The sequence below is a fragment of the Nyctereutes procyonoides genome, unplaced genomic scaffold, assembly GCF_905146905.1.
Source record: "Nyctereutes procyonoides isolate TBG_1078 unplaced genomic scaffold, NYPRO_anot_genome, whole genome shotgun sequence".
NCBI classification, from domain to species: domain Eukaryota; kingdom Metazoa; phylum Chordata; class Mammalia; order Carnivora; family Canidae; genus Nyctereutes; species Nyctereutes procyonoides.
In genome coordinates, this window is record NW_026575042.1 from 45,544,225 (window position 1) to 45,565,684 (window position 21,460).

Sequence of the window (21,460 nt, forward strand, 5' to 3'; positions counted from 1 at the left end):
GCTTTGCGCTCTTCAACTCCTAAGGGCCTGAAGCGTAAATGTTAAATTCAAAAAAAAAAAAAAAAAAAAGAATTTAAATTCAAAAAAAAAAAAAAAGCTCCCTTTTTTATTTTTTCAAACCTTTAGCCCCGCCCACCCCTCCCCTCCCCTCCCCTCCCCTCCCCTCCCCAAGCCTCCACGCGACTCTGCAGGAAACCGGAGGGGGCGGGGCGCTGACGTCACGACGCCGGCGCGTCACGGAACGGCGGCGGCTGCGGCGCTGGCGGTGGCTGCGGCAGCGGCGGCATTTTAGTCGACAGAGGCGGCGGCGGCGGCAGCGGGGCTGCTGCTCCTCCCAGCATCCCTGGCGCGGCCATTTCAGCCCCATCTTGGCCGAGGGGAGGGAGCTGCAGCCGCCGCTTGAGCAGTTTGAATTTTCAGTTTCTCCGGGGTCCGCCGACCGGGCGCACCGAGGAGGAGCCGAGGAAGCTCCCGCCGCTCGCTACCTCACGCAGCCGGAGCGTCTCCGCTCGCCGGCCCGCCCGCCCGCCCGCCGCCGCCGCCGCCGCCGCCCCTCAGTCTTCTCAGGAGCCGCGCGGGGAGGCCGCCGCCGCCGCCGCCGCCGCCGCCGCTGCCGCCGCCGCCCGCGGGGTGGCTCCCCTGTGAGGGGAGGACCGCGCCGGCCTTCCCTCCCCCCGGAGCGGGCTTCCGCCGGAGACGGCCGACATGGCCCTGGGGCTGAGCTCCGGCTGACGCCGGGGAGGAGGGGGCCGCCCGCGGACCTTCAGCCCGCCCCAGCCCGCGGCTCCGGCCGGAACCCGGACTCCCCGGCTCCGGACTCGCCGCTGCCTCCCCTGCTTCCCGGCGCCGACGAGCCCGAGCGGGGCCGCGCCGCCCTCCCGCGCCCTCCCGCGCCCTCCCGCCCCCGGCCGAGGCCTGCGGACCGCGGCGGCCCCGGCGCCGGGAGCAGGAAGCCGGCGGCCCGCCCCTGCCACCGCGCTCGCGCCGCCGCGGAGGGGATTGAATTGAGGCGCCGCGGCTGCGGGAGGCGACGAGGAAGGAGGAGCCGCCGCGCGAGGGCGTCGGGGGGCAGAGCCGGAGGAAGCGGCGCGGAGGGATGTCTCCCGGGGCGGCCGGCGCCCCGAGCGGCCGGGGGCTCTGAGCAGCGGCCGGCCTCCCCGACCGACCCCAGCGCGGACTCGGACTTTGCCTCCGGGGGCCCCCCCGTGCCGGTTTCCGGCCCCAGCGCGGAGGAGCCGGCGCGCCTCTCCGCCCCCCGCCGGCCTCCCTCACCATGTCCAAGATGCCGGCCAAGAAGAAGAGCTGCTTCCAGATCACCAGTGTCACCACCGCCCAGGTGGCCACTAGCATCACGGAGGACACCGAGAGCCTGGACGACCCGGACGAGTCGCGCACGGAGGACGTGTCCTCCGAGATCTTCGACGTGTCTCGGGCCACCGACTACGGCCCCGAGGAGGTCTGCGAGCGCAGCTCCTCCGAAGAGACGCTCAACAACGTTGGGGATGCGGAGACTCCCGGGACCGTGTCCCCGAACCTCCTGCTGGACGGACAGCTGGCGGCCGCGGCGGCGGCGGCGGCTCCCGCCAACGGAGGAGGAGCCGCGTCGGCCCGGAGCGTGGCCGGCGCGCTGGCCGGTACCCCGGCGGCCCCCCCGGTGGCGGGGGCACCGGGCGCCCCCCCGGTGGCGGGCTCGTCCGCCGGGCCTGGGACTGCGGCCCCGGCGCAGCCCCCCACCACTTGCAGTTCCCGGTTTCGAGTCATCAAGCTGGACCACGGGAGCGGGGAGCCCTACCGACGCGGCCGATGGACGTGCATGGAATACTATGAGCGGGATTCAGACAGCAGCGTCCTGACCAGGTCCGGGGATTGCATTAGGCACAGCAGTACTTTCGACCAGACTGCGGAGCGGGACAGCGGCCTGGGCGCCACCGGAGGGTCGGTGGTGGTGGTGGTGGCCTCCGTGCCGGGGGCGCACGGGCCCGACTCGGGAACTGACAGTTCCCTGACTGCTGTGTCACAGCTACCCCCGTCGGAGAAAATGAGCCAGCCCGCCCCGGCCCAGCCGCAGAGTTTTGGCGTTGGGCAGCCACAGCCACCGCCGCCCGTAGGTGGGGCTGTGGTTCAAAGCGCGGCTCCGGTGCCGCCGTTCCCGGGAGCCGCGGCCGGGCCCCAGCCAATGATCGCGGCCCCGCAGCCAAGCCAGCCCCAGGGAGCCGGCCCCGGCGTCCTCCCGCAGGGCCCCAATGGACAAGGGCTGCCGCTGACGAATGTAACCCTGCCGCAGCAGCCGGGCCCCGCGGTCGGCGCCCCTGCGACGCAGCAGCCCCAGCCGTTCGCGTACCCCCAGCCTCAGCTACCGCCCGGGCATTTGCTGCCAGTCCAGCCCGCGGGGCAGAGTGAGTACCTACAGCAGCACGTGGCCGGCCTGCAGCCGCCAAGCCCCGCGCAGCCCTCGTCCACCGGCGCCGGAGCGAGCCTTCCCGTGGGCGCCGGCCCGACTGCCGCCGCGGTGGGGGCGCAGATAATGGGCGTGGCTTCCCTGCCCGGCGAGGCCGTGGCCCCGGGGCCGGGACCCGCGCCCGGCGGACAGGCGGCGCCCGGTCAGCCGGCCGTAGTGCCCCTGGCTGCTCTTGGATGCGCGGTGCAGCCGGGCCTGGTCCCCCCTGGGACCGTGCAGCCCCAGTCCGTGCCTCCGCCGCAGATGGGTGGCAGTGGGGCGCCGGCAGCCGTGCCCGGCGGCCCCCACGCCGTTCTACCCGGAGTTCCAAACGTGCCTGCAGCCGCGCCCGCTCCAAGCGTGCCTAGTGCGTCTACCACCTCCATTACTATGCCAAATGTCCCCGCGCCGCTGGCCCAGTCGCAGCAGCTGAGCAGCCATACGCCCGGCAGCAGGAGCAGCAGCGTAATCCCGCACGGTGGGCTGCCCTTAGCGCCAGGCACACCCAGTGCACCGACGAGTCTACCGCAGGCTGACCTAAGCCAGTTCCAGACTCAGACCCAGCCTTTGGTCGGGCAAGCCGACGATACCAGAAGAAAATCAGAACCCCTACCTCAACCGCCACTTTCTCTCATTGCTGAAACTAAGCCTGTCGTGAAGCCGCCTGTTGCAGATGCCCTGGCCAACCCCCTTCAGTTAACACCTATGAACAGTCTCGCCACCTCTGTGTTCAGCATAGCTATTCCCGTGGATGGCGATGAAGACAGGTATGGAAATCTTCCTTAAAATTCTTGATAGGAACCCTTGACCAAACACTAGTTTAGAATGCAACTTAAGAGTTCTTTTTTTTTTTTAACCCCCGCAGTTTGAGAGGCCCTTAGCGTTTTTTTAAATAGACAAATTGTGTTTTTTGTCAGATTGATTTGTCAGTTTTTGAAAAGGCGTTAGATTGCTAATGTAAAGGTGTGTGATGAGAGAATTGGTCTTGTCACAGTCATTTAAGAGCACTGAATTGGATAAGGATACAACGTTTGTTCATTCGTTTGTTTAAGCTTAATTTTCTCGATTTACAGGTGGTAACTGGTAGATTATGCCCCATAGCATTTTCTTAGGTAACAATCACACCTGAACGCTTATGGCAGAGTTTTGTCAGTGTGAGTTAGGAGACCAGGACATACAATTAGAAGTTTCCCATTCTGGAAAACCAGAGGTCGTATAATAGGGATAGATCCATGTAAGGAATCTTCTCCAGTCTGTCTGCAAAGGCTGGAGAGAGTGGTGAAATGTCATGTCTGGCTTTGAAGATCATATCGTCCTCCAGCCTTTTTAATAAAAGAACATAGAAGGTCAGGAGGCTTCCCAGTGACATCGTTAACATCCCCCCCCCCTTTTTTTTTAAAGCAAAAGGTGTGTTATCATCCATTAGTTTTTTGTTTTGTTTTTTGTTACTATAGAAAGGGAGGTATGAAATAAGACTCTTTGACAGTAGTAAAAGCTACAGTTCTTGAAGTTAGAGTAATTTTATAGTAAATGTGTTCATGTCAATAATTGGCTCCCTCTATTTAAGGGATGCTTTCTTAATAGTTTAAGTGAAAATTGGTGTATTGCCATACCAATTCTACAACAGTTGATGTTTGGTTATGGTTCAGTGAGGATTTTAAGTGGTTTTCAGGAAATGTCACCGGAAAATTTGACACACATTGCAAATTTTTAAAAACCGACTTGTTACAAAGCTTTAAAATTACATTTAAAAATTACAGAGAAGGTTTCAGGTACTTTACAGTTAAGCATTTATTTGCTGGAGTTTTTTCTTTTGAGCGAGGTTAATTTTAGATATGTTAAAAGCTGTTTTTATGGATTTCTAGAATAATTGGTATGTAGAACAATGAGATCTGTTAAAGCTTTTTCTTCTTGTTTCTTCTGAGTTCCTTCACATTCTCAACTTTTCATTTCTAATTAGCCCTGAATTATTGTTATATACTTCTGTTGGTTTGAAAAATGCTCACTGAAATCATCTTCTCTGCTTTTTGTAATTCAAAGTTCATCTTTTTTTGTAGGTGACTTGCTTATTGGGAGTCTTTTTTCCATTTGAGAACTCTTAGAGAATACCACGTGTCCCATAAGTGAGCCCAGCTAGCTAGTCATTGAGAAATTTTATATGGATGGGACTAACCAAGTAAAGAAACTGATTCCACAAGCCATTCAGAAAAATCCCTCTTACATCTGCTCCCATATTTCATTTTTCACACATAGGGGCACATCTGAAATGCAGATTGAGTTTATTTGTTCACCTTTTGTAAGAGGCAACAGATAATCTTCCCTTTTCTAGCTGCCAGAAGCCAGGTTTTTCTCATGGGTTGGTAAATAACCATTTGCTTGCCTCTGTTCCTATTGTACATTGCCCCCATATCTCAAGAAATGATGAGTGGTTTCCCAAACCACACTCCCTTCATAAAACACAGGCACATCTATAAATGAAGGATGTATTTTCTCTCCTCTTCACCACCTCTCTGTTTACAGCCTTTGTAATTAAATTCCCCAGAACTTTAATACGATGATATGGCATGAAGCAGAGAGCTCTGTTGACAAATGGAAACTCTGGGATGTATTCTTTGGGGTATGACCTCAAAAATGCAATTATTTATCCTCTTAACTTTATTAAAAGGGTTAATCATTTTTGAGAATCTTATTTCAGAAGGTGAAAGAACTACAGATACTAACCATATCAGTTCTTATCAATTGCAACAGTTAATCCAGTGCTGGGGTTTTGATGTTGTGTGTGCAGTCCTATATTTAATGTGTTACTTCCCTCCCCCACCCAGTCTTTTAAAATCTGCATTGCTTATCAAATGTCCATTTCTAATTTTTGTTATACTCTTTCATTGGTTTTTAATGTAACATGCTAGTTTTCAAGATGTAATCTTACACATTTGACTATTTTGTCTCTGGACCAACACACCTGGTGAAGGAATAAATCCATTAAGTAGAAAGTTTTTTGTTTTTAATGGAAAGCCTTTGTAAAAGGGAATTTTAAAGTTGTATGCTTGAAATTAAATAACAGTTTTTCTAGGCGTATGCTAAAATTACTGAGATGACTATTTTTGAGGAAAACGTACCAACAAAAATCATAATTTTAATATGATTTGGGGTTGCCTTCTTAAAATCTGCATACAGTTTTAGTTGCAGTCATTCAAATGTGAAATAAAACATTGGAGTGACAGGTCTTGAACAATTATGACTTTGTGAATGGATTGACAAATTTCAGATCCTAAAATTTTGTGAATAGTTGCTCTTTTAAGTTACTGTGTTAGTAACTAGTTTTTTGAGAAAAGGAAGGGAAATGGAAGATTAACAAACGATTGAGTTTCTTCAGTTTGATATATTGAAAACTATCTTGTGATTTTTGGCTCCATAACCATAATACAAGGCGTCATTTTGAGACTATTTTTAAAAAGAGGACTTTATAGTAATACCTTTTAGTAATATACCTTTCAAAGGGCTGATGGTTGTGTATAGAAAGCAAGAATATATTTTAAAGTTCAGTTAACACTGCCTGTTGACTCTATATTAGTAATTACTATAAAGTCTATATATTATTCTAGCCTTTCTCATTGGAAAGGCTTATAGTCAATTGTTTCTTTAAACTGATTTTGTGTAAACTGGAGAATGTTGTAATGGTTGAAAATAGAGTTCATAAAAAACCACTTTTCCAGTGAAAGTTACAAAATTTCTTTAAATTACTTACACACTTAACAGACCCCTTTTTGGTAAATGGGGAGAGATGCAAAATATTACTGGCCCTTTTGGAATGGGAACACAGTACAGATCGTTTTCCATAGATAGCTGACCAATGTGAACCCTGTAGGCCACATTCCAGGAACTCTTATGAATGGCTGCAATTGTGAACTGTCAGCTACAACCAAGGATTGTTAGAAACCTGATTGTAAGGATCCCTTAGTGGTAGACATCTTTATACCTTGTTTAATGACTTTATTTGTGTAGCTTGCTAATGACTACTGATTAAGTATTATAAATTGTGAATGTTAAGTGGTGTACCCTGGTAGGTGCTATTACTACTAATTTTGTTTATACAATTATATGTATATCTCAAATATATACACACACACTTATGCAGGTTTTTAACTTGATGGTTAAGTGAGATTATATAAACGTATAAGAGCCAGAACTGTCACTCTTTATTGTATAACCTATAGATACTTAGTCTAGAGCTCTGAAAGTCTCACTGCATTTAGTCTTTACAAATGAAAGCTCCTTAGGTGAATCTGTATTTCTTGGGAGCTATGTTTCTTTATCAATATTGAAATGTGGACATAGTTTTTGCCCTTCCAGCTTTACAGTTGTTTAAATCACACACTGGATGTTATCTTATGTACTCTTACCCAGGATTTTGTGATCAAAGTGTGAAATCCTGTGTATGAGTGGCATTATTATTTAATATGAAAAATGATGGATTCATCAGAGTGCCATACTAATTACTAAAATATACTTTAGTCATAAACATGGCTCTAAATAAAGGCAATTATCATAGATTTCCGGAAGGATTGATGGTCCAAAAGTGTATCAGTAGGAATATGGCTTTAGTTTTGTTTTTTTTTATTAACAGTGACCTATATATTGTTCAAAAGTTTTTTTGAACGAAATTCTATAGGCTGTACATTGCATAACCTTTAGTAAACATAGGGGCTTATATGTGTGTGTGTAAGGCACACTCTAAGTAACTATTTTAGTAACACTATTTTTTCCTCGTAGGGGGGGAGTATCTTGAATGAAATTGCTTTTATGAGAAGCCTTTTTTTTTTTTTTTTTAATAATACTAGGACTGTGCTGTATATGTTTTCTACTTCCTGAGGAAAGTGTAATATTAAACTGTTCTTTGAGAATTCTGATATCACTGCTTTGGAAATAGTAAAACATGATACTGGATTTATAGATCTGGTATTTGCTAATTTGAAATAGAGTTTAGTCTTTCTCTGCACCAGAAGAGATTGGAAGTAAGTCATGCGCTTTAGTGTTCTAGTAACAAAGAGCACCCCCAACAATCAGATGGTAAAAAGACAAAATTAGTCTCTTTACTGAGGAATGGTTTTGATAGGGGAGTATAAAAAGATCTTGACTTTTCTTTCCTAACATAACAGAGGTTGGGGCAGGGGGAGGTAGAGAGTGATGGCAGATAACCAAGACAGAAGAAAATAGAGCAAAATAACATGAAATATGGGTCTCAGAAGGAATCAGGAACACTTATTACTAGTGAAGAAAAGGCATCTAATTCCTTTTTTAAATAATTGTTTTAGACTAGTAGGTATTTCCTTTTTGAATACTGTTTATTTCTTAATTGCATTACTCTTTAAATACTCCTTAAGTATGAGGAAGAGGGGGTTTATAAAAACAGATTTGTCTATTTTAATGTGGCCTTAATGATGTTCCCTAAGTAATTTCTTGTTAATGGGAAGAGCAGAGTTTTAATAAAAATTTGTAATAGTTGACAGTATTTAAGGGGTATGAATAGCAAAATTCCTGACTTGGAATAAATCCTTTATGTTAGTTTTTTCTTTATACTAAACCAAGTGGACTTGTGATTTGAGGCTGCTCTTTTATGTGGTCTAATAAAATTACTGCATCCACAAAGAATGTACATACCTGAATCATTGGTATAATTTGGGTCTTTCCCACAGCAGTTCTTGAACATACCAGATTACTCAATATTTATTACATTCTTAATCTGGCAATCTGACATAGCTCAGGGCAAAAACCCCTCCATAAAGATTTAGGCATAGTAACCAATTCATATCATTCCTATACATTGTTCTATGACTCTCATAATATATTTTAATGTATACATTTCAAATTTGGCTGATAATATTAAGGATATGTTATTTGCTTATATCTCTAAAAAGTATGTTCATAATTTCTGCTTTTAAACAGCTGAATTAAATTTCATTCATGCTTCTCTGGGTTGCTTACATCTCAAATTTAAAGCCCAATATTAGACTTAGTTTTATTTCTCTGTACCCTACTAACATTTGTTAAAAAGAATGAACTCTTATTAAGTTGTATGTTTATATGTGATGGTTACATTAAAATTCTGCAGATCATTGAGTAGGACATACACTAAGTCCCATGTTAGTTGGAGTAAGCAAGACAAATAAGTGAAGTCCGAATGTTAAGTTACTTAAAGCCTCCTTTCCCCTTGAGCTTTCACTAAAATTTGATAAAATAATATTAATGTATAGATAGAAGAGAAACTGAAATCAATATGTCGATTATTTGTAAATAACGCTGGTGTGTTTTAAATGCAATTTTTAACGTTTTAGGCAATACTTCATTATTAAACAAGTAAATTGTTTAATCTGTGAATGAAAGATGCCCAAAGCAAAGTTTAAAACTAACTAGTTTCTAGGGGAGAATTAGAATTAAGTTTTACTAAATAGTTTTGTAAGTTAAACCAAAACCCATCTTTGTATTTGAGCTACCTAGCTTTTGAAAAACAAAAAAGGAGAGGGAGGCTCTTGGTCAAATAGAATCAGTAGAGTGTTTAATTATGTTTTAGCGTGTAATGTGAATGACTGTTACAGACAGTGGAGTTGGACATGCCTGGGCTGAAATCCCAACTACGCTATATACCTGAAGCATTTTTTGGCCTTCAGCTTTCATTATTTAGCCTTATAGACCCCATGTTTACCCCCATATGAAAAATGAGGATAATACTTGTGTTGGTGAGGTTGAGAGGATTAAATGAGGTATACAAATAATTTGTCAACAATTCGTATATAATGTATGTATGGCAAGCATACACATCACCGAAATACTAGCAATTGCATAGTCCACAAACTGCTCTCCCAGATCACATCCTAACATGCTATAAATCATAGCAAGAGTCTTCAGTTTTGATCTGAAAGTATAATTGCATGGTATAGATGTAATCAGAGAAAGGGAGACATTGTTCTAGGCCAGAAAAGTCATGATGATGTCAGATTTATAGCAGTTGTGTTCTAATCCTGGCTTTTCTACCACTTAGTCCGTTTCTTTGGTTAAGTCTTTTATCTCCGTTTTCCTCATTGGTAAAGTTAGAATTTGAGACTTGGGCAGATTTTTAAGGTTCCCTGTGTGTGACTCGATACATTTAGATGCGTTTCATAAGAGAGCTTGCCAACTTAAACCTTCCTGCCACCAGACTATCATGTGACCAAAAAAACAAAGCTTGCAGATACTAATCAAGTAGGTTGAATGCCCAAGAAAACACTTAAAGTGACAGTATGCCATTCAACTTTGTGTTCTCTAAATAGTAAGTACTTGGATACAGAAATGAGGACTATCCTGCCCTGCCAAGATCTCAGATTATATGAAAATAATTATCAAATGTGTACTTTGATATACATTATAGGCAGTGGTAGAGTAAATATAAGGTGCTAATCAGAACAGTTTAGGACACAAAGCCAGATTTAGTATGGGGAGGAAATAGACTGACTCCTGCTTAAAATTATTATCTGTGTAGGTAATACGTTCACAGAGCTCTAAATATACAAGAATATAAACTGAAAGCCTCTGCACCTCCGTCCTCCAGCCACCCAGTTTCTATCCTCAGCATCATTCCATTATTGTGCATTCTTTTAAAGACAACTCTTAAGACTGAATTTTTAAATGGGTGACTTAGGTTAGGTCACTGATAAGAAAAAGGGATGATTTTCTGAGTAGAGGAAGATGACAGTTTGTGTAACAGTGTGGAAGAATGAGATGTCAGATTTGGGAAATGATGTGATTAATTTGACAGGAACCAGAGTGAAGGGCTTAAATGTCATGGTGAGAAATTGAGGTGTTTTGTTGTTGTTTTTTATTTTTTTATCAGAAGTTTATGGTTGCCATTAAAGGTGTTTCTTGAAGCTTTTATTGTTAAAGTAGTATGTATCTTGGAACCATTTCATTACCCTTTTCAGTGATTGTTGTACTTATCTTAATAATGTTGGAATATTTGGTATCCGTTAAGATACTCTACCAAAAGTAGATTTTTATATAGCATGACGTGGAAACTAATCCTATATTAAATACAAACCAAGCTTAAATTTTGTTAGGCCTTATGGATGCATAATCTCATTTCAGCAACTGTAAGGAAGTGTTCCTCCCATTTTTATGGACTAAGGAAACTGACACTTTGAGGATTTGAATTACATAGTTATTGAGTATCATTGCATAGATTCAGAGTGAGGCCTTCTGAGTCCAAAGCCAGTGCTTTTGGATATTTCCAGAGTTAGTTTTGTTTTATTAATTTGCTGATTATGAGACGGAGGAAGGAAAAGCTTCTCTAGCTACTGATATTTTGTGTTGTAACCCTTTACCTAAAGGATATTTTTAATCATTTTAAATCCTTTAGATAATAATGTTGGAGATGGCCCTTGTTCCTCTGCTTACTGTGTTTCCCTGGCTTCTATTTAGAGATCTTTAAAGTTGAGTTTTGACATAAGGGAAGAAAATATTTGCTGAGTTCAGGGCTCATGTACCTCATCCTTTAAGCTCCCACAATGTTTGTAGTTTAGTTTTTAGGTATAGTATATGTCTATGTTTTTCCTCTGTTACAGTTACTCTACAAAGATAGTATCTTAGCAAAGCAGGTAGATATGTGTCACATTCTAGTCACTCTGTGATGTACTACTTTCATGTACTCAGAAATTAACAGGACAGGTTATTTAGTATATAAAGTCAAGGGGGAAAGGATATGTTTTGTTCATTGATTTTGAAAAATGTCTACAAATGAGAGAACATTTTCATTTTTCATTTATGTGGCTGAAATAAATTCGGAATAAACCACACCTCAGTCTTCCTAAGAAGTGCTTTCTTGGCTTTATATTTAGATCAGTAGTTAACATTGACATCAAATATGTTATTAGAAAACTGGTTTCAAATTTTATTTCTTGGGCAAAAGAGAATTTGTGACCACAGTTGAATAAAATTCATTATATCTTTCTAATAAATTTTTATTAATGTCGGTTGCCACTTGGTGCCTTTAGATTACATAGATTGTAACCTTGAAATGATCCCCATTAACAGTGTTTTCCTTGGGCTTTTAATTTCCTCAATTTTATGTCATTCCAAAACAGAAGTCTTTGATGATCAAGCCCTTCAGTATTTACAAATGGCTCTTTTGAAGTTCTTGATCAGCTAGGTTTTACAGACTTGTTTAACCTATGCCTATTAATCAATATTTTGAGAGTAATTGTTGCTATTTGCTAGAAATCCCTCAAGTTTATGGAAAACATCCCTGCTGAAGTATTCCAGAAACCAAAAATGCCATGTTTTATAAAGACTTGTCTAAATGTTTATCTTTGGAATCTAGACTATTTAAATTTTTCTAGAGTACATAGATTGAATTACTCCATATGGCTTCTTCATTTTGAATGTATGTAGAAAGTGATTCACTGCCAGCTTTTGGAACCTAAATCTATTCGTCCTGACATGTTCTGAAGACTTTAGGTTCATTGGTAGTATTTTATTTCATAGGTTCCTTTTTTGCCTCAAGATACACAACTAACTGCAGATATGTTCTTTTTTCACTTCTACATTTGACTTATAAGAAACATTTCATTTTTAGAGTCTGTGCTGTAAAAATGCTGGAGTCTCATAACTTAAGTTACATGATTTCATTTAAAACCAATTTATCTGGCATGAATTTGATTCAAATTAAATATATATGTATGTATTCTAAAGTCAGGGGATCTGAAGGTTTTTTTTTAAAGAATGTCATCCTCATAAATATATTGTAAATACTCTTTAATGAATTTTAAATTCCAGACCTGCAGAATAACCTCTAGGTTTCCTCTTTATTATTTTCTCATATTTACTACTTTCCTCTTTGAGTCACTCTGTTTTAAATCCAAGGTCTCCAAATAGACCTTTGTGAGTAGCAAACTTGTCCTCAGATGGTCCCGGGTAAGCCTGGTATTAAAAAAAGAAGAAGAAAAGAAAAAAAAAAGAAAAGCCAATTGAGTTTTCAGTTGGTTCACTTGTCTTTGATTTAATTTGTTAGACTGATTTCCAGGTAAGCACAGTGGGGAGAAAAGGGCCTGACAAATCTATCTTGAGAGGATCCAAGCTGTTAAACAGTAGTTAGCAGCCTCTTAATCCTTGGTATTAGTAGGTCTTGGACCTAGTCTAGAGAAAAATAGAGAAAGAGTTAAAAGAATAGAAAGGAGTTTAAAGTAGATAGAGCAGGCAAAGAGAAATACATACACTGAAGATGCCAATTAAAGCAGTTGCTTTGGTGATACTCTGGCTTCTAGTGTCTTGTCTGCCATTCCTAATTTTGGATCATCTAAGAGGTACCCTAGTGTTAAAATAAACGCCTTTTAAAAAATGTATTTTTAAAAAACTCAGTAGATTACACAGTAAGGCTAATCTGAATTTTGAAATCATGGAATTTATTGAGCATTTGTTCTGCTTGTTGATCATTGATACTTGATTGGTATTCCAGTAGAATTTGGAAATCGTTTTCTTATTGTACTAGTAATGTAGAGACTGTCTTAAGGTGCTTGTGAGGGTCTCAGAATTGCCATGTTGTATTTGAACTTCATTTTGGTGATAAAATAATAGCCATTATTTGTTGGCCATTGATTATATATACAGGGAGCTTTATATATAGTCTCAGTTCCTTAACCACCCTGCAAGGCTTAGATCATAATATCACCATTTAACTGATAAAGAGACAATCCTGGAGGGGTTAATATTGAACTCTACTGTATGTTTAGCATAGTGGTTTAAGAGCATAAACTCTAGGACCAGATTGTTACCTACTAGCTCTGTGTCATCAGTCAAGTAACTTCTATCTGATCTGTTTCCTTATTGATGAGATGGGAACAATAACACCTACCACTTAGGGTTGTTGTAGAATTGCATTAATAAATGTAAAACACTCAGAATAATGTCTGGTATGTAATAAGCACTTATGTTCTTAACTTGCTGTTAGTTTGCGATAGCATGGGTCAAGGATTTTAGAGGTAATGTGACAAGTTTTTGTTAGCTCCCTAGTGTTGTATAGATTGGAGTTGGGGAACTACGGCAATATGCTGAGGTAGACGGGGAGCTATTAGAAAGCAGGTTTGTCAAAAGGTTAGTTAGTAGTCCCTAAGAAACTACTCCAGAGCTGTGAGGTGAATCATGAAGGCTGGGAGCTTGCCAGGATGAGCCCATCAGTTAAGATTCTATGGTTATAGCCCTAGGGAGTGTGTCTCTAGGGAATGGTAGAAATAGATGGTGATTAAGATGTGGGAGCTTTTACCTCTTAAAGGGGCATTACTAATGCAAGAAATTAGAAAGCTGTCATATAATTGCTGTGCCATGTTTTGCCCTAATCCAGAGAAACCACATGTAAATAAATGGATTATGAAGGTAGAAATCATATCAAGTTCATCCCAGAAAAGGACTCAATTGTTCATCATCAAACCCTATCAAATAGATCTGAATTTTTATACTATGAAGATGTAGTAGCTTAATTTATTTTACATGAATATCATACCTGGGAACAGCTTTGCTAAACTGCTAAATGTTTAGAGACTTATAAAGGCATCTGATACAGAGTAGTAGCGATTAGGCTATGCACTGGTCCCATTCACATGGATACAAACATAGGCGCACACACATAATTGGATGTTATTTTATCTGTATTAAACCCTTTCTTCTAGAACCATAATCCTGAATTATTGTGAGGGTCAGCTAGATTTCATTCGGTTTTTTAATTTCTTTCAAAATGTTTTTAAGCAAAAGTGTTTTTTTTTTATTAAAGCTGTTACACAATGTTAGAAATCTAAAATCTTCCATCTTTTTTTGAAAAGTAGTGATTTTACTGTACTTTCTCAACCTCATTTCCATTTGATTCTTGGATCTCACAGGAATCCTTCAACTGCTTTCTACCAAGCGTTCCATTTGAACACGTTTCAGGAATCAAAGAACCTCTGGGATAGGTATGAATACTTATATATGGAATGCATACATACAAAAGTGTATGCATGAATTGCTTTGCACTGTACTGGTTTCTCATCATTAAACCTAAACTTTATATGTCATTTTAGGGGGGGAAATCATGCGATATCTAGCATGGGACAAAGCAGCAAAATAAACCAAAAGAACAATCTATATTTTAAATAGAATATAAACATACTTTTCTTTTTACTTCACTTTTAACTATATTTACTTTTTTGAAGGATTTACAGATTCTATTGAATTTTATTATATGAAATACCACTTTTCCTTGTATATTTTAATGTAAAAATATATTCTGTAAAATAAACTACAGTTAATTTACTTTTGTCCTATTTTATATGCTTTCCCTGTAAATGCCTTAGTGACTCAAAGCAAAATGTTATTTCATATTAAGAAATTGGAGAAATTACAAGACCAAGGTATCAAAAATAGTCATTGTTGAATCCTGTTGAGAAACTAACATCAAGCTTGTTTGTTAGATATCCTAGACGTGCCTACTTTACTGTTTTGTAAACCCCTAAAACAGTTTTTCTCTTAGAAATGCTATATACATTTTGTTTTTAACTTTTTAAAATATAAAGTCTTAAGAGTTCATTTATAGCAAAAGATAATTTGGTTTATCTTTCTGCTTAACACACATTTTAAGTAGTATATGCTCTGTTCAGTTATTTTGCTGAATATTATCAGTGCTCCATCATTCTGTCTTTAATTAATAGAACAAGCACAAATGCTATTTTAAAAATTCACACAAAGCTTCGTTAGATTCTTTTAACTCTGCCTGGCAACGCATTTGTGTCCTCTGGCATAGTTTGGATACTACTCATGGACTTAACTCCATCTCTTTCATTAGAAAAGAGTATTGCTAAGTGCATGTACATGTCATGTTCAGACATGGTTTATATTGCCTACAAATGGTAACAGTCTTTTAATTCTTAGGCTTGATTTGTTTGTGTGTTACTCTAAAGAGATTTTCTAACAAAACATCTTTTCAGTGAATGTTCCTTAACCAAAAATGTTTTAAAACAGTTACTACAGAGCAAGAACTTCTGAAATTTATAGTACAATGTTTATAATTTCAATTTTGAAATTATATAGCTGTATCAATGTAAATTAAGACATAAATGTAAATTGTGGCATGAAACAAGCATGAAAGTTCAGTCATTCAAAAGGCTTATCCAGTGTAGCCAGGGTGAGTACTTTGGGTTGTACTTTACTTTCCCATTAGAAAAAGGAAAAATAATATTCTGTTTAGAAATGTAATAAGAAATAGTATTGGTTGTATGGTAATTTATTTCAAATAGCTAAATTTTGTAAGCTACCATGATACCATTATTAGTAAGAGCTATTATTTTCATCAGAACAATAAAACAATGTTTTATTTTTTTCTAATTTTGACCTAATATTAAAGGTTTTTGTTTCATAATAAAACAACCATAGAAGTTGCCTACTCATCATTTGTTGTTACAGCCAAATACTCCTTATCTGTTTTCTTTTCTAGATACAGAAGTATTTAAGGTATCAGAAATGAGGCAAGTTGCTGTATCTGTAGTTTCTCATTGGTTGAATGTATTTTCTCTTCTTGAAGCCTGTTATCCAGAGCCAAAACAGTTAATAGTGTGTTAATAGTACGTTAATGCCAAACTATAATCAGAACTTCTATTCTAGATCAGCCATTCTGCACTATAAGTTGGCCCTTTGGTACTAAAGTGACAGGTCCAACCCAATACTAGTGGTTTCCTTTTAACTTGGCACCTAGCTTATTAAATTTTCATTAGAGGGATACCTAGCTAGCTCAATTGGTAGAGTGTGTGACTGTTGATCTCGGGGTCATGAGTCAAGCCCCAGGCTGGGTATAGAGATTACTTAAATAAGATAAAACTTAAAATTGTTTCAATTGATACGAGCAGTAGGTTAGCTTTAATAGTTCTAACTGTATGACTTCAGTTGGCCAATATCTACTACAGACTTTTTAGTAATTAGCAAATAAAGTATTATCGACTATACATTCTTTTTCATTGCAGACAGGGTTGAAGATTTGTGTTAAGCTTTTAAAAATATTAAATATAACTTCTCCTGACTATGTTTGTGTTAGATTTCACCAAATTGCCTTGTTCATTTTTTTACTGTTATAAATTAAGGGTTTTTAAACCATTTTTACTAATTTGGGAAGAATGTATTTTGCAGGAATGATTCTATTAAACAGAACCATTCAAGAGCTTAAGGGACTGTAAATCCTTTACATTATCTACTTAGTTTGAGGTATAAAAATTGCTTATCAGTGTTGACATATACCATATTTCAGGCTCTTATTTATGAAATCATGGAACTCATTTTCAGTAGACAGCTTTTAAGCCCTGTGCCAGTTTTCATTAAACCTGCCCTAAATAGCTGAAGATCCTTGGCTTTGCTTTACTTGAAAGACTGGAATCTTTTTTTTTTTTTTCAGAATTCTTTTAGCAGAGTATCTTTTAATCAAAATATAAGTAATTAATATACCTTTCCTCACATTGACTCAGAGGTCCCTAATGGCTCCTTTGTTTCCTTCCCTATTTAAATTAGAATTAGTAAGTTGACAAGTTTTCCACCCATTTGCTTCTGCCTGTATTTAGAAATTCTCTTTCCATTGATAGCCAATGCTTTATTCAGTTACTGTACTAAAATTGAAGCTACTGTCAAGCCTTCCTTTCCCTTTTCCTGTAGGTGCCATCATTGTTCTCGGTCTTCCCAGTTTGTCATTTGCAGAGTATTCAGGGAATCAGTCAAGCTGAAACCATCTTACTCCAAATAAAAGGACACCTCTTATTCCAAATAAAAGGACAAATGATACTGATAGCTCAAAAATAATACAACCCTTTCTTAGGAAGTGCAGAATGTTTGCATTGATGGTTTATTAAACTGAATAATGTAGCTGTCATAATTAGCTTTCTGGAGATTATCTTACTATAGTGATACCTAGTGATAGTCTAGCCTATTGGCATTTCAGAGTAACAACTTTAAATTTTGACTTTCTACTTCTTTAAAGAACAGTCCCAAACTTAATTATTGGCATTGCTTTGTTAACAGCGACAAAATTAGTTTAGAAACTTACTTTACTGGGGAACAGGCTCTTGTTGGGAGTCCTTTGTCTGCAAAAAAAAAAAAAAAAAAAAAAAAAAAAAGCTGAGGGTAAGAATTTATAGCAAACAAATTTACCCTCTTGTATATAGCAGGTCAGTAAGGTAAAAGAATATTAGGGAGGAAGAAACTTTTGCTCAGGTAGACTAAAGGAAGAAACCAGGTAATCTGTCAGGATTTAAACTTCGTTAATAAACGCTTGCAGTATTTCTGCCTTAATGAAGAAAATGCATAAGTGTAGTTAACAAATGAGTAACAGTTGCTAGGTGTGCTATCCCTGTGAGTTGGCTTGTCCTTCTTTATGATAGCACCACTCTTTAAAGAGATACGAATAAGGAAAGTAGTGCACATGGTTATTATTAACTTAAAATGAATGTCTAAGTTTATGGTCTTTTTACTAGATACCTGATTTCAGTGAAGATGTTTTTTATAGTGATTATTCACTTAATCTATATGTAGTTTAAGAATTACTGGATTTTTTAAAGTTCTTGTTTAAATCAAGCTATTTTGTGTTAGAAAACAAGTATTCAGTATTTTCTATCATTGATCCTATGAAATTTCATTTTTGAAGTTAGTAAATCAGAAATAAGCTGCTTGTATGAGATAATTTGTTTTATTCATCTGCCTAGAAGATTGGGTTAATCTAGTTTTTGAAAGCTCAGTGATAAGACTTTTTAAAAATATTTTTATTGAAGTATAATTTGTATCAGAAAGGTACACAATTTATAAATGTATACCTCAAGCTGAATACACCTGTGTAACCAAGACCCAGCTCAGACACAATATTGTAAGCTCCGTATTTTGTGTCTGTATTTATCTGGACCCAACCAGTCCAAACCTATGTTGTTATAAGGTCAACAGTACATAATTTTGAAGAATCACCATAGTGAATTGCTTTTTTGGAGACTTTACTAGTTAAATATTCTCTCCTTATTTAGGAGACGTTTTATTATAAGTACCTTGAGGATGATATGAACCTGAACTATTTTTGTAAGCACCCCAAACATATTCTCTAATAATTCGTCCTTTAGTACTTACATAATTTATTATGTGATTACATTTTGACCTATTCCAGTTACAGACACCCAGTAGAAGATAATTAAAGACATGATGATGTTAGAGGACAAAGTTTTAGTGACCTGTCACCTTGTAGGACTGGATCTCAGATTTATATAAAAATCTAAGGACATGCTTATAGAATATCCAGACATTAAAGTAGGAAGTTACAGCTATTCTTGGATGATAGCATTTATAAATTTAACAATCTGAAGCATGTGAAGAGATTGAGAAATTGGCAGAACTTGTATGTAAATTCAGGAAAGTTGAAATTTAGGTTAGAATGAAAAAATACCTAAAATGTATTAGTTGCCTGTGTTTTACAGTATTGATCAGCAAGTGATATTGATTAGCAAGTGACAGGCCTGTCAAAAAAGCTAATGTAATTTTAGGCAATCTTTTAATAATTAGAAAAAAGAGGAAAAGTAGTGACAGATGTACTGTATTTGTATAGGTTAGTTACTCTAAATACAAAGGTAACTAGAAACTCTACCTGGGCAGCCAGGGGGTATTTCAACAGAGGCTTTGAGCTTACTTTCTACAAGTAGATGCATTCCTACAAAATAGTCTTGCCATCACTACAAATTAATATTAATACAATTAATAATTTTCTTCCTGGCTATGTCAGGAATGATGACCTTGAATGAGGCTTAAAGCCAATTATTTTTAAAATCCTTATTCTGTAGAATTATTCCCCCTCCCCCCCCACACACACACACTTAGTTCTAAATGGGAAAGAAGAGATAAGAAAAACATTGGAATTGAGCTCCTTGTTTTGTCATTGTTGGCCACGATTATCAGAAAACCTGAAATAGGGTACCTGGGCGGCTCATTTGGTTAAGTACTTGACTCAGTCTCCCTCAGGTCTTCATCTCAGTTTAAGCCCTTTGTTGAGCTCCATGTTGGGCATGTAGTAGGCTAATTAAAACCTCAAAGAGCTGTGTATTTGCTTAATGAATGAAAGACTGGCAAACTCTTAGGAAAGAATCCCATATCAGAGGTAATTAAGGGGGGGCGGGGCGGTCACAATAGGGAAAACAATGAGCTGGATCTTAATAGGGAAAAGATATGTAAGAACGACATCACATGATTGAAAGTGTTGTCATTTAAAATTCAGACATTTTATGTCTCTCAAGTATAGCCTGGAAGTATTGGTCAAAGCTTCTTTAGGAAGTGGCTTTTTGAGTTGGAACCTGAAAGGTGCTTAGAATTTGGTCATCAAGAGTTAAAGACCTGAGGGAAAGCGAAAATTCCAGTTAGAGGAATTCAGCCACTGTGAAAGTACAGGTCATATGTGATAAGGATGGTTAAATTTGGTGCACAAATCATTTGAAGACAACAGAGAAGAGATATTTGATTGGACAGAGATCAAAGATCATAGAAATGTAATGAAGACCTGAATGAGGCAATCAAGATGAGGAAAGATCAGTTGTCAGAAGATAGGAATTATGTGATGTTACAACTCAAGGGATATGCCAGGGAAAAGCAGTCAAATTTGATTCCAGAGTCTAAAACCTAATTGACTGAGGGAATGGTGGTACTGTTAGGAAATATTAGTGAAAGAATTGGTGTGGGAAGGAGAAAATAATAATGAGCTTCTTAGTTTTAGTTACTTTTGGATGAGTTGAGCTGGTGGAAAATCAAGGTGGAAATACTCAAGGTATAACTAGAGCTGCAGACCTGCAGACCTGTTAGAGAAGCTAAGGCTAGAAGAGATTGAAGACCATTTATTTATTTGTTTCATTATTGTTATTACTATTGCTATTATTTTTTTAGAGTTCGAGCTTTAGAAAAGGCTGAGATTGCCAAGAAGTAGCAGAGTAGGGTAAGAGGATCAAGCCAGGACCTTGGGAACCACTACCTACTTTTAGAGAACAGGAGAAGCTCTGAAGAAGACACGTGATCTTAGAGACTAGAAGATTCTGGGGATATTATTTACTAACCAAAAAGAAAGAGAATATTTGAATCTATTTTTTAAAAATTTCAAATTTACAGAAGAATTATAAGAATAATTAAAAACTCTCCAGTAATCTTACTGAGATTGAACATTCATTAACATTTTGTCATACTTGCTTTATTATCCTAACATTATTTAGGAATCCTTTAAGAGTAAGTTGTAGATACCCTGTCCATTTGATCAAAGAATACTTTCAGCATATGTTGCCTAAGAAGATTATGTTATATGACAACAGTTTAATTAGCAAACTCAGGTTTGATATATTGTTATCTAATATGTAATATACGGTTTATATTCAGATTTTACGGTTGTCCCAGTGTCTTTCATGACATTTTTTACTTCATCCAAAAGCCAAGACCACAGAATGCATTTAATTATCAAACACTTGTCTTTTTTCCTTCTGTCTTATATAGATAAATATTTTTCTTATTAGTCTTCAGTAGAACTATCTAAAGTTTGAGTAGACTTAAAGTCTGTATTATAAGGGGTGTGGAGCAGAGATAGGCAAGATGCCTAAAATCCAGCTGAAACAATTATTGGGACTGGAAAAATGTTATAAGAAGATGTCTTGGGATCCCTGGGTGGCGCAGCGGTTTGGCGCTTGCCTTTGGCCCAGGGCGCGATCCTGGAGACCCGGGATCGAATCCCACGTCGGGCTCCCGGTGCATGGAGCCTGCTTCTCCCTCTGCCTCTGTCTCTGCCTCTCTCTATCTCTCTGTGACTATCATAAATAAATAAAAATTAAAAAAAAAAGACTTTATTTATAAAAAAAAAAAAAAAAGAAGATGTCTTATTTCTCACAGTTTGGAGGGGGGTGATGGCAAGGAGAGAGGTAATGGCAAGGAGAACATATTAATGTGGATGTGTCCCTTGGAACAGAAATTGAAGTGTATTCATGCACCATTTTTTTC

General features: G+C 39.4%; 1 protein-coding gene across 4 annotated transcripts in view; it reads left to right on the forward strand.

Moving 5' to 3' along the window:
• The first annotated feature begins 585 nt into the window (after nt 1-585).
• Nucleotides 586-21,460, forward strand: part of TSC22D2 (TSC22 domain family member 2) — a 48,112-nt gene continuing 27,237 nt past the window's right edge. The window contains exons 1-2 of one of the 4 annotated variants that reach the window (XM_055321654.1): nt 593-3,204; nt 14,332-14,403. In XM_055321654.1, coding sequence (XP_055177629.1) covers nt 1,274-3,204; nt 14,332-14,403 — 2,003 coding nt within the window. In that variant the 5' untranslated portion in view covers nt 593-1,273. Of the gene's footprint in view, nt 3,205-14,331; nt 14,404-21,460 lie in introns of all 4 variants that reach the window. The other 3 variants (XR_008663957.1, XM_055321656.1, XM_055321655.1) reach the window with 3 other exon arrangements.